The following is a 12,117-nucleotide window of genomic DNA, read 5'->3' on the forward strand; positions in this document are numbered from 1 at the left end:
TGACTTATTTTACTTAGCATAATACTCTCCAGGTTCCTCTATGCTGTCTCAAAGAGTAAGAGATCTTTCTTTTTTTTACTGATGCATTGTATTCCATGGTGGAATTGTACCACAGCTTTTTCATCCACTCATCTGCTGATGGGCCCTTGGGCTGTTTCCAGATCTTAGATATTGTAAACTGTGTTGCTATGTTCATAGGAATTGATACATTCTTTCTGATTGGTGTTTCAGGTTTCTTAGGATATAATTCGAGAAGTGGGATCACTGGGTCAAATGGAAGTTCTATATTTAATTTTTTGAGGAAACTCCAGACTGTTTTCCATAACGGCTGCCTAGTCTGCATTCCCACCAGCAGTGCACTGGAGTTCCCTTTTCTCCACATTCTCCCCAGCACTTGTTGTTTGTTGATTTGTTGATGGTAGCCAGTTTGACAGGTGTGCGGTGATACCACATTGTTTTTTCAATTTGCCTCTCTCTGATGATCAGGGACTTTGAGCACTTTTCATATGTCTCTTGGCCATCTGTATGTCTACTTTGAAGAAGTGAATATTTAGGTCCTTTGCCCATATTTTAATTGAATTGTTTGTCTTTCTTTTGGTACATAGAGGGTCCTTATATATTTTGGATATTAACCCTTTATCAGATGTATCATTGCCAAATATGTTCTCCCATACAGTGAGATCCCTTTTCATTTTGTTGATGGTTTCTTTGCTGTGCTGAAGCTTCTTATTTTGATGTGATTCTATTTGTTTATTTTCACCTTAGGTTTTTTTGTGTTTGTGTTTTGTGTGTGTGTGTGTGTGTGTGTTGTTGTTGTTGTTGTTGTTTTGCCCTAGGAGATGTATCCATAAACATATTGTTACAAGAGATGTCTGAGATTCTACTGCCTATGGTTTCTTCTGGGATTTTTATGGTTTCCCGACTTACATTTAAGTCTTTTGTTCATTTTGAGTTTATTCTTGTATCTGGTGTAAGTTGGTGGTCTAGTTTCATTTTTTTTTTTTTGCATCTATTTGTCCAATTTTCTCAACACCATTCATTGAAGAGACTGTCTTGACTCCATTGTATGTTCTTTCCTCCTTTGTCAAATATTAATTGAGCATAATGGGTTGAGTCGGTTTATGAGTTTCTGCTCTGTTCCATTGATCTATTTGCCTGTTCTTGTGCTAATGCCATGTACTCTTGTTGATTAATTGATTTTTCTTTTTGGTTCTCAGATTGAGTGATTTTTTTCCACCCTGTCTTCTAATTCATTGATCCAATCCTTGCTTCCCCTAGTCTGTTGTGTGTCCCTTCCACTGTGTTCTATATTAGTGCTATGTCATTCTTCAGTTACTATATCTTTTCTCAAATTGTTGAGCATCTTTGCCATCATTATTCTGACTTTATGTCTGGTAAATTTCTTATCTCCATTTCATTTGGCTCTTCTGGAGAATTCTCTTGTGCTCTCATTGGGGCTTGTTTTTTTGTCTCCCCATTTTGGTTGTGTGTTTGGGGTTGAGTCTGTGTATTACATAGATCCTCTACAAGTCCCAATCTCTAGTGCAGAACAAAGTCAGACATTGTTTGTGACTGGTCCAGAGTACCCTTCTTGGAGCTATCAGCAATCCACAGCTTGTGACTCTCCCCAAGATCTGTACCAGGGACTGCTTTTTCTAGCCCAGGACCAGGATTAGATCAAAGACTCAAAACCTCCTTATACCCACCTGTGCCTGCAGTCCCATTGACGTTCAGTTTTGATTAGCCTCAGGTTATTGACCACAGGGTGGGGTTGAGAGGTCCTCCAACAAGGTAGGGCAACTCCTTCCCCCAGGCAAAACTGCTTGGATACCAAAGGTTCACTGGAAAAAGATGTCCTCTGCAGTGTGAGGGAATGGCTTAGCACAGGAAACCGGGGTATCAGTCCTCCAAGCTCCAATCCCAGAGCTGCCAAGCCTGGGTCCTGTTCACACAGCTCCAGTCCACTCAGCCCTCTCTCAGCTGGAACCCACGGTGTGTGGCTGCACACAAAATTTTGTGCATTGGCCCTTTAAGAGGGCTCCTGCATTTCAAGCTGTTTGTCCCTGGCAGATAGCAATCCCGTTGCTTTTCTCAGCCAGATATTATGTGGGCACCTTTCTTAGTTCTGGTGCTCTGGGTTGGGGAATCAAGCCTGGGCTTTAGACACTAAAATTCTCAATGGGAACCCCCCACAGCTGAGATATTCCTCCAGAACTTCAGCTGCTGTCTGTGGGAGCTCAGCCAGTCCTTTCGTGCATCTGCACTTCCTACCAGTCTCTGTGCAGTCTCTACTTTCTGTCCTCGGTTATCAGGGTTCTCTCCAGCTAGTCTTCAGTTGATTATTCAGGATGGTTCTTCTGTATTTTAATTGTATTTCCAGTTTGGTCCTGGGAGAGTGTCAGTGTAGTTTCCACTTTCTCTGCCACCATTTTGGAGTCGCTTCTAAGATTCTTAATCATACAGCCCCATAGCCCTAATATTCTTTGCATAATAGACAGAAGTATGTCTTGAAAAATTATGCATGTGATATTTTGGGACATACCATGGCTTCCAATGAGATTTACAGGGAAATACAAAGTTTTTAAGAGAATTATACTGACTTGGATCAAAGGGGAAAGAGACAGTTCAAAATAAAAAGATTTTTATAGGCAGAATGCAGGCTGAGGTGTCTACTTAGCTGTAAATGTAGACTACTTCTCACAGAAAAGACAGGACCTCTTTGAGAGCCGAGTCAACAGCCCAGAGAGAGGCTTCAAGATCCACAGAGTACAGTGGGTTAGACCTGTGGTCGGCAAACTGTGGCTCACAAGCCACATGCGGCTCTTTGGCCCCTTGAGTGTGGCTCTTCCTAAGCCTTAGGAGTACCCTAATTAAGTTAATAACAATGTACCTACCTATATAGTTTAAGTTTAAAAAATTTGGCTCTCAAAAGAAATTTCAATTGTTTTACTGTTGATATTTGGCTCTGTTGACTAATGAGTTTGCCGACCACTGCATTAGACAACTAAATTAGGGAGCAGAAGTGGGCCTATTTGAAGATGCATTCTGACCCTCCTAGTAGAGCTCTCTGACATTTGTCTGGGTGAATTTCAGATGAGTGGCCACTATGTGCCTCTATTTTCCTAATCTTTTTGAAAGGAGAAGTCTAGTACAATTATCCTGTCCCTGACTGATCATTATATGTTAGGAACTAGGGAACAGATAACTTGTTGTGTTTTTTTGTTCACAGGTCTCTGAATCAAGAGGCACTGCAGCCTCAAAGAGCCTCATCTGCTTATTGACCTTATGCAAAACACAAGCTTATGGGCTCTGAGACTTTGCCATGATTGAACGACTCTTGGGCAGCCAGGAGACCAGGTGAATGCATTTTGAATATGAGAGAAATGGTAATTATTGCAGCCAGTAGACAATCCAGGGGAATGATAATCCTACAGGTGAGAATGAAACTTGGTCAGACATCTGTAGGCAGAGTTGAAGCAATATGTGACAAGAAGGAATGGGTATCTAAAGCCAAAAAGGCAGTTGAGTTGACAAATCTGAGTGGGGTACATAAAAACCTAGAGTTCAGGAGACTTAAAGATTAGATACAAAAGGCAGTGATAATGAAGTAGGTAAAGAAAATCTATTCATATACATGGAAAATGTGAGCAACGCTCCTTTGACTTCAAAAGTGCTGGAAAGCCTTGTGAAGACCCACATTGCTCTCTGTAAGCACATCTTCACTGGGCTGAAGGAGTTCAAGTATTTCTTAACATTTTCACGCCCCAGCCCTCAAATCACTTCTTAAATTTGAAACTCTGCAATCCCAGACTCTGAATGTAACTGCAACCTCTTTCTTTTTTTCATCCTTGCATATTACCTGAGCCTGCATTACACCTGCTCCTTACCTCATCAAGACCTCCATTTACCCAACCCTGGCATGTTTTCTCATTAAATTTCCCTCTCTGATCTGCCCCTTTCTGAAACTACCATTGACTCAGCATCATCACCAACATCTTCCCTTGGCCCCAGTCTGCATCCCGATTCCTGATCCTATCCAGAATTAATTCAATTATCTTTTTCTCTGGGAATAAATCCCTAATTTTAGAGCACTGATGGAGGATAACAAAACCTAGGTCAATTTTATTCCCATGACCTTCTAAGGTTCTCATTTCAACAGTTCTCTATAATCTTTTTGCTTAAGCTTCCTCCCTAAAGCAGTGGCACAACTCTCTTCAAGCTGTATCACTGTACTTGCAAAACGCACTCTGCCGAAACACATTTCCTATCCTTTCACATACCTTCTTAAAGATTTTGAAAACTTCTTATTGCCTGGAAAAGAAAGCCCAGTGTTCTTATCATGCCAGGACCTTCACTGTCTTCCTAGGTAATTTTCACTCCTTACTTCCAACCTTGGTGCTGCTGTGCCTTTGCAGGACCCACATCGGACTACTTACTTCATGTGTCTAACACCTCCCGCCTCTATGCCTCTGCTTTTGCTCATACTTTATCCTCTACTAGAACAGCTTTCACTGTCTCACCACAGTATGATTAATTCTTCCTCACCAGTATTTCTAAGATGCTTTATACATACTCTCTAATGCCCTTATTGCATTTTGACTATACTATAAGTATGTGTTTAACTTCTTTCATATACACGCTAGTATCTTAAAGACAAGTACAAGGTATTATTTCAAAGTTTTGTTCCTGAATAGGTTTGTTTGCCTGTTTGGTGGGGTTTGCTTTTGTTTGCTTATGTTTTTTTACAACTAGAAAATTAATCAGCACATAAATAGCACTTAATAAATAGTTCTTAAGTAAATGGGAGCATAGAAATATAATAAGGACATTGGAATGTCTCAGAATTGAAAAAGCAATAAAAGATGTTTGAAAACTCTATGAACACATTCCTACCATTATAATTTGAACATCAATATACACATTTAAACCTGGTCATTATCTTAAACATGCCCAGAAATAAACAGTTCATTCTATTGGATACTTGCCTCCATTTGAATACAATCCTTACTCTGTAACAATATTTTACAGAAAAGAAATTACTTTATCGACCTCAATACTAGAAGAGTTATTAAGTAAAGTAACAACTCTCTCACAGACAGTAAAATGGTTTTTTCCACAAGCCAGTTATATTGTTATTGTAGAAACATTAATTAAACCTCTATATTTCATTTTTCTTGCCTATCGAAGGGGAGAAAATAACTGTACCTATCTTTTAGATTAGCACTGACAATTAAGTGGGCTAATACATGTAAAGCAGGTAACATCCCTGGAGAAGTAGAAACTCAGAAAAGACAAGTATTATTGTTATTCTAATTGGAGCAGCCAACTTTGTAGGTTCTCATGAGTTCTTGAGAGAATTGAATGTTACTTTCATGTTATTAATAAAACTAAGTGTGTATGAACCCCTCCAGGTCTTTATAATCTAAAGTAAGTTAAACTAGGAGCTTATAGTTTAAACTGAACAGGAACAATATAATTGTACATTAAGATAAACAGATGACTGAATATAAATTAACATTAGATTTTTTTAATGTTTGTAAGTAGAGGAGTGAAACGTATCATGTAGCTAGTTCAATAAATTGGCAAATATTCATGCTGAGTAAATCCTGGGAAGTTTTTATCTCTGTCTTATTATCAAAGAGGCTACATATAGTCCATGGGACTACAGGCTCCACTTAAAGAGTAATCCTGACTCTTACTCAATGAAGACATTCAAAACACAGAATACAATCTATGTTTTAAGAGTAGGGGAAACTTGAGTGACATTGCCCATGTTCAGTAACCCAGAGGTGGTCCCTAGCACCATGAGGACTCTCAGTGGAAACATTAGATATAAAGGGATATGAACAAATCTAATTACAGGCTGTGTTTGAATCAATAATGGTACATTATTTATTGAAATTCTAATTGTAAGTGGCAAGAAAATAAGACAAAAAGGTAAAGAAACCCAATTGCAACTGGCTGCATTTGTTTTCCCATTTTCTGTTTTCTATAAATACACTGTCAGATTAATTTTTCTAAATTTAATAATGAAAAGATTTCTTATAAACTGTAACAGAATTTATGTGACACATTTTTATTTTTTTCCTTAGTACTAAGTACCATTTTATTAAACTTAATTTGAATGCTACAGTGTGATGCTTAGAGATATAAGTTGAATTATTAAATAATTTACTTTCTTATTATAAGCTGGTCCATTTTCCTACAGAATTATTTTTTATTATGGAAACACACAGAACTATTTTCAGTTTCTCTTTTTTAATATTCTGTTCAAAATGTAATTTGAAGATTATCTCTTGAAGAGGCTTGTGTGCCAAAATTATCAGGCAAATTAAAGTGGAAAGTTATTTATAACACTTATAACATGGGAAATAACAGCACTTTTAAATGAATTCTCATAATACTAAATAATCTAGCAAAAGAATTAATCAATTAAGAAAACATTTAGCCCTTTTACTGAATACATAGTGCAAATTTTATGATGGGATAATGGGGTAAAATTGGAAGGAAGGTAGAAATTAATTAATCTACCATGTTTCCAAGATGCCTAAATGGCTTTGGAGTAAGCATTTCACCACTGACCATTGACCCCTCACACCCACCCCAGAGATGTTTCTAGGGAAGACAGCTAAAGACTGTGAGGTCCACTGATATTGAAAGCATATATCAAGGATTTTCATGACGGTTCTGATGATGCTGATAAGCACACCATTATGCCTCAGGACCTGAGATCCAATATTGTTTTAGGAAACAGGGTCATATGGCATAACTCCCCTACAGGCTGAAAAGAGTGGAAATGACGTGGGGAGAAGGGAGTTAAAATGCCTAGAGCAGGAGGTCCAAGAGCTGCCCAAGACCTAAAAAAAAAAAAAAAAATAGGGAACTATCAGAAGAAAAGTAGGAGTAAGATCGTTTATTTGAGACACTCCAAGAAGTAAGTTAGGAATGTGAGAGAGACGCTGAGAAAGTTGTACAGTAGAAATGTCACACCTGCTGTCAATGAGAGAAACTCATAGATGCTACAGCAGTGAAAGGATTAACAAACAGCTGAGGAACAACCATATTGATTACCCACCACCCACCTGACTCCCAGGACCAGCACCATCAGCATCACCTGGGCTCCTGTTAGAAATGCAAATCTGGGCTCCCTGCCCCAGATTTACTAAATCTCAAACTCCAGAGACTGGGACCAAGTCATCTGTGTTTTACCAAGCCCCCCTGGTGATTCTGAAGCAAACTAAAATCCAGAACAATTGGTTTAGAATTGCAAAGGAAACTTTAGCCTCCATTCTTCATCTGGAGTTGTCTTACCCTTTAAAAACAGCTAAGTGTTGATATAAATTATAATGTAGATATACAACTCCTTTTCAATTACACACCGCAGAAATACTCATTTTCCAGGTAGTAGGTGTTCAAATTTCTTCTGCCCTTCAATTTGCTTAGAAGAAGTTATCAGAACCTGCCTTAAATAAATATGAAAAAATTAAATTTAATGCTGGTAAACCAAATACAAGCAGAATATTAAATATACTGCATGCCAGTGTTTTATAATACACATACACTTCAAAGGAAGCACTTGATATAAAAATATCAAGTATTTTAAATTATTGTTCTATTAGTTCCAACAAATGAAACATAACCATTTAAAGTAAAAAACTATTTAAGGAATATGGAGGTAAAATTATTATAAGTTATAAGTAAGAATAAGGTTTCAGATTTTCATGTTCTTTCTTCTCTTCCTAAGATATAGGCAGCTGATAAAGAATTATTCAAGAAAGAGAGAATGATAGATGCAAAAAATTATTATAAAAATAATTATTCTTATTTGATTACATTCTTATTGCTCTTATTTAACTTGTAATTAAATAATATCATGTACTGCATCAAAAAACATAAGCCAGTTTAGATGGTCTTCTTTCAAAAGTAAGGTTACATGGTCATTATAATTGTGATCTGTAGAAAAAAATAATTTCCATTTCAGGGTGTGTGCCATGCTGAGCTCTCCTTACTGTCACATTCATCTTAGTAGGTGGGTTATTTGGTTAGATGTGTTACTGTAATAATGGTCAATGTTGTTCGGTTATTTAACTGTATCTAATATTATTTCATTTTAAACTAAATTAACTACTTCTAACCGCAAAGACTACTAAACACTCTGATGTTTTACTAATTTCATAAAATAATCATGGAATTTTAGAGAGATACTAAAAATATTTTATTTTTATTTATTTTTCTTTTTATAACCTTTATATTATGGCATAAAGTGCATTAAATTTTCCTTTAGTCTTCATAAACCCAATAATAATATCCTCAATGTAACTTTGAATTAAGTACAAGATTATTTATGATTTTAAATACTGCCTTTAAAATAATATTTTCTTTTGTAATGCACAAATGAATATTAATGATATGTGCTTTTAAACTTTTTCTGGCACAAACAGAGAAAATCATAGCTAGGATTAATATAGTTTTTTAATGCAATTCTATAATGGTAGAGATTTTACTGAATAATAGTTTAGTTTACTCATAAAAATGATTTTATTTGAGGGATATTTCAAGAAATGTTTTGAAAGTTATTTGTTACTATTCTCATTGGTTTCTTAAATTAAATTTAATAAAAAAGAAAATGAGTAATCTCAATTCATTTTTTTAATCTATAGAATGTTCTAGAAAAACATACACATATACTTTTTACAAATTTATTCTGAAAGGAAGAGAAAAATATTTAAAGCTTTCTCTGAACTGTTTCCCCCCTCCTTTGTTACAGATATCTATTTTTCAGCTATATTAATGTTCTCAAACAAAGAAATGGATTTCTTAAACTCATCTGATCAAAATTTGACCTCAGAAGAACTATTAGACAGAATGCCATCCAAGATTCTGGTGTCCCTCACTCTCTCTGGGTTGGCGCTGATGACCACCACCATCAACTCTCTTGTGATCGCTGCAATTATTGTGACCCGGAAGCTGCACCACCCAGCCAACTATTTAATTTGCTCCCTGGCAGTTACAGATTTTCTTGTAGCTGTCCTGGTGATGCCTTTCAGCATCGTGTACATTGTGAAAGAGAGCTGGATTATGGGGCAAGTGGTCTGTGACATTTGGTTAAGCGTTGACATTACATGCTGCACGTGCTCCATCTTGCATCTCTCTGCTATCGCTTTGGATCGGTATCGGGCAATCACAGATGCTGTCGAGTATGCCAGGAAAAGGACTCCCAAGAATGCTGGCATTATGATTACAGTAGTTTGGATCATATCTGTTTTTATCTCTATGCCTCCTCTGTTCTGGAGGCACCAAGGAACTAGTAGAGATGATGAATGCATCATCAAACACGACCACATTGTTTCCACTATTTACTCAACATTTGGAGCTTTCTACATCCCATTGACATTGATTTTGATCCTCTACTACAAAATATATAAAGCAGCAAAGACGTTATACCACAAGAGGCAAGCCAGTAGGATTGTCAAGGAGGAGCTTAATGGTCAAGTTCTTTTGGAGAGTGGTGAGAAAAGCACCAGACTGGTCTCCACAACCTACATGCTAGAAAAGTCTTTATCTGATCCATCAACAGACTTTGATAAAATTCATAGCACAATGAAGAGTCCCAGGTCTGAATTCAAGCATGAGAAATCTTGGAGAAGGCAAAAGATCTCAGGAACAAGAGAACGCAAAGCAGCCACTACCCTGGGATTAATTTTAGGTGCATTTGTCATATGTTGGCTTCCTTTTTTTGTAAAAGAATTGGTTGTTAATGTCTGTGAAAAATGTAAAATTTCTGAAGAAATGTCAAATTTTTTGACATGGCTTGGATATCTCAATTCTCTTATAAATCCACTGATTTATACAATCTTTAATGAAGATTTCAAGAAAGCATTCCAAAAACTTGTACGATGTCGATGTTAGTTTAAAAAAGATTTATTATTAAAAGGTTGTGATTATTTTTTTTGAGGTGAAGTAACTAAGTGAATGCTAAATGATAAAGCATTTAAACTTTTAGAAGGAAATAAATTAAAACTGCTAAAATGATAAGACTAGTTTATATTTTAATAGCAACAGGAATATTAAATTTATTGATATAAAGATATTACTTTTGACCATCATTTTACTCAAAATTAGAAAATAATTTATTGTTTATAAGCAGTATTTTGCCTATGCAATGTTCCTAAAAAGCTAACATACATATAATAACAGTAGTTTTCCAGATATATATCTTACAAAAATTACAGAAGAGTGTTCAATTAACAACATACCTCCTTTCATAATGTCTATAGAATCCTACTGTTTTATTATATAATTCAATTATTTTATTAAAAATATATAATTCACCACAAAGCACATCTTTCTCCTACCTAGCCACTCTTGTTCCCTGTCCATCTTACCATGGGCAATAGGATGGGAGGGAAGGAGTTATCAAGACTCTTAGCATGACTGGAGGAAATGTAAAAGTCAGAGATAGAGAATGTCTCTGTATTTAAATAGTAGAGTAATCATAAAGTGAGTTAGGGACTGCAAAATAATTTTAGATACTGAACTTATGCATATTTAACATATTATTTCATTTCATGTGAATTCCTAGAGTAGTTTTAATTAAACTTAATTTAATTTTTTTCATCACCATTTATCCCCCTATACCCTCTTCCACTTCCATCCACTGCCCTTGGCCCCACAATCACCACACTGTTGTCTGCCAACCATCTGTTATCAACATTTGAAATCAAAGTCTTACTCTAAGCAGCAATAACTCAAGGGGAAAAGGTGAGGGAGGTCAAGGAGAGGTGTTTTACTTACACATGTTTATTTAGGAATCAAATGTAAGGCACTAAGAACACTAGGCTACTCACCATAGTTATTATACTCATAATGTCTTTTTAAGAATGTAAAATATATTTCCTTTCTGTTCATGTTAATAAGCTTAATTCTAACTAAAATGTTCATGAGCCTTTACACTTCAACAGTTCCATACCTTCTATTGAAATATTATTTCCTTTTTATTAGAGAGAATCTGATAGAAACTTTTAGAACTTTTCACTGACTTTTAAAAAAAAATCTAGTTTCCAATTGGTAGAAATGAATAAACAGATATTCATTATCATAATAAATATATATATATGGATATATATATGATAATTACATATGTATATACCTCCCAATTCATTATTCTACTAGTATATACCTCCCAATTCGTTATTCTACTAGTTCAGTGAACTAAAGCAATTTCATAATTTTCTCTTCCATATTTAGATAGAGATTTGAAAACAATAGAGAAGATTACAGGCCACCTTTTGAAAGGCCTACCATCAACCAAGATTATTTGAAAAACAATACATTTTTTAAGCTGTACCATTATGTGTATTCTAAACATTCTTTCTTTGTCGATGCTTAAAGTACATTACATGTTTTATGTCTCTATAACACATTATTCTCAATCTAACAAATATTTACAGAGTTCTTACTTTATATAATGTCTTCTTAAGAATTACTACATAGAAGATACAAGAAATACTATACTATGTACTATATAGAAGACACAAGAAATATTAGAATACAGTTTATTCCCTTAACATGTTTGCAATCTAAAAGGTGGGTGGGGGAGGGGGCGGGGGATGAAGGCTATAATGGAAAAGAAAACAAAGATCTGGCATGGAAACTGCTTACATAATGGTTAAATTTTTAAAATATCACTTATGGTTCAGAAAAATCAGGAAAATTTCATAAAAATATATCTAAAATATTATTAAATAAACAACATTTTGGTAAGAGAAATGGAAGAGCATGCTCCAGGTGTGGCAACATCAGTTCAGACTGCATCCTGCAAGTATTTGGTGGGACATGTTCATGAAACATCAGTGAGTTTGGCAACTATTTAAAACAGGAGGAAAAGAAAAGATTAAAAGAGAAAATGGCTGTCATTGTGGCTGACTCTGAATGTCAGAAAAAGAACTTTACTGTCAATTTGGTTACTGTCTGTCAATGAGTGGTCACTGGAACTTTTTAGTAGAAAAATTATAAGTTTAGGACATGGATTCAAGCAAATAGGGTACTTGGAGATGATGACTTTTTGTTAGAAAGCAAATCAATAATCCAGGCAATGAAGTCTTGAACTTGATTCTG

At 35.6% G+C, this 12,117-nt stretch overlaps 1 protein-coding gene across 3 annotated transcripts; it reads left to right on the forward strand.

Moving 5' to 3' along the window:
- Positions 1-3,263: 3,263 nt before the first annotated feature.
- On the forward strand, positions 3,264-10,656 carry HTR1F (5-hydroxytryptamine (serotonin) receptor 1F, G protein-coupled). Of its 3 annotated transcripts, none has more exons than XM_005878099.2 (2): positions 3,264-3,357; positions 8,768-10,656. In XM_005878099.2, the coding sequence occupies exon 2, from the start codon at positions 8,791-8,793 to the stop codon at positions 9,907-9,909; it is 1,119 nt and encodes a 372-aa protein (XP_005878161.1). In that variant the 5' UTR covers positions 3,264-3,357; positions 8,768-8,790; the 3' UTR covers positions 9,910-10,656. The 3 variants fall into 3 exon arrangements, with proteins under 3 accessions (XP_005878161.1, XP_014404783.1, XP_005878162.1); XM_014549297.1 differs by lacking the exon at positions 3,264-3,357 and adding an exon at positions 3,386-3,434; XM_005878100.2 differs by lacking the exon at positions 3,264-3,357 and adding an exon at positions 7,979-8,029.
- Positions 10,657-12,117: the final 1,461 nt, after the last annotated feature.

The sequence above is a fragment of the Myotis brandtii genome, unplaced genomic scaffold, assembly GCF_000412655.1.
Source record: "Myotis brandtii unplaced genomic scaffold, ASM41265v1 scaffold546, whole genome shotgun sequence".
Taxonomy (NCBI): Eukaryota; Metazoa; Chordata; class Mammalia; order Chiroptera; family Vespertilionidae; genus Myotis; species Myotis brandtii.

Bases quoted from the DNA above. Each gene is read 5' to 3' on its own strand.
- HTR1F (XM_005878099.2), top strand. From the start codon at position 8,791: ATGTTCTCAAACAAAGAAATGGATTTCTTAAACTCATCTGATCAAAAT.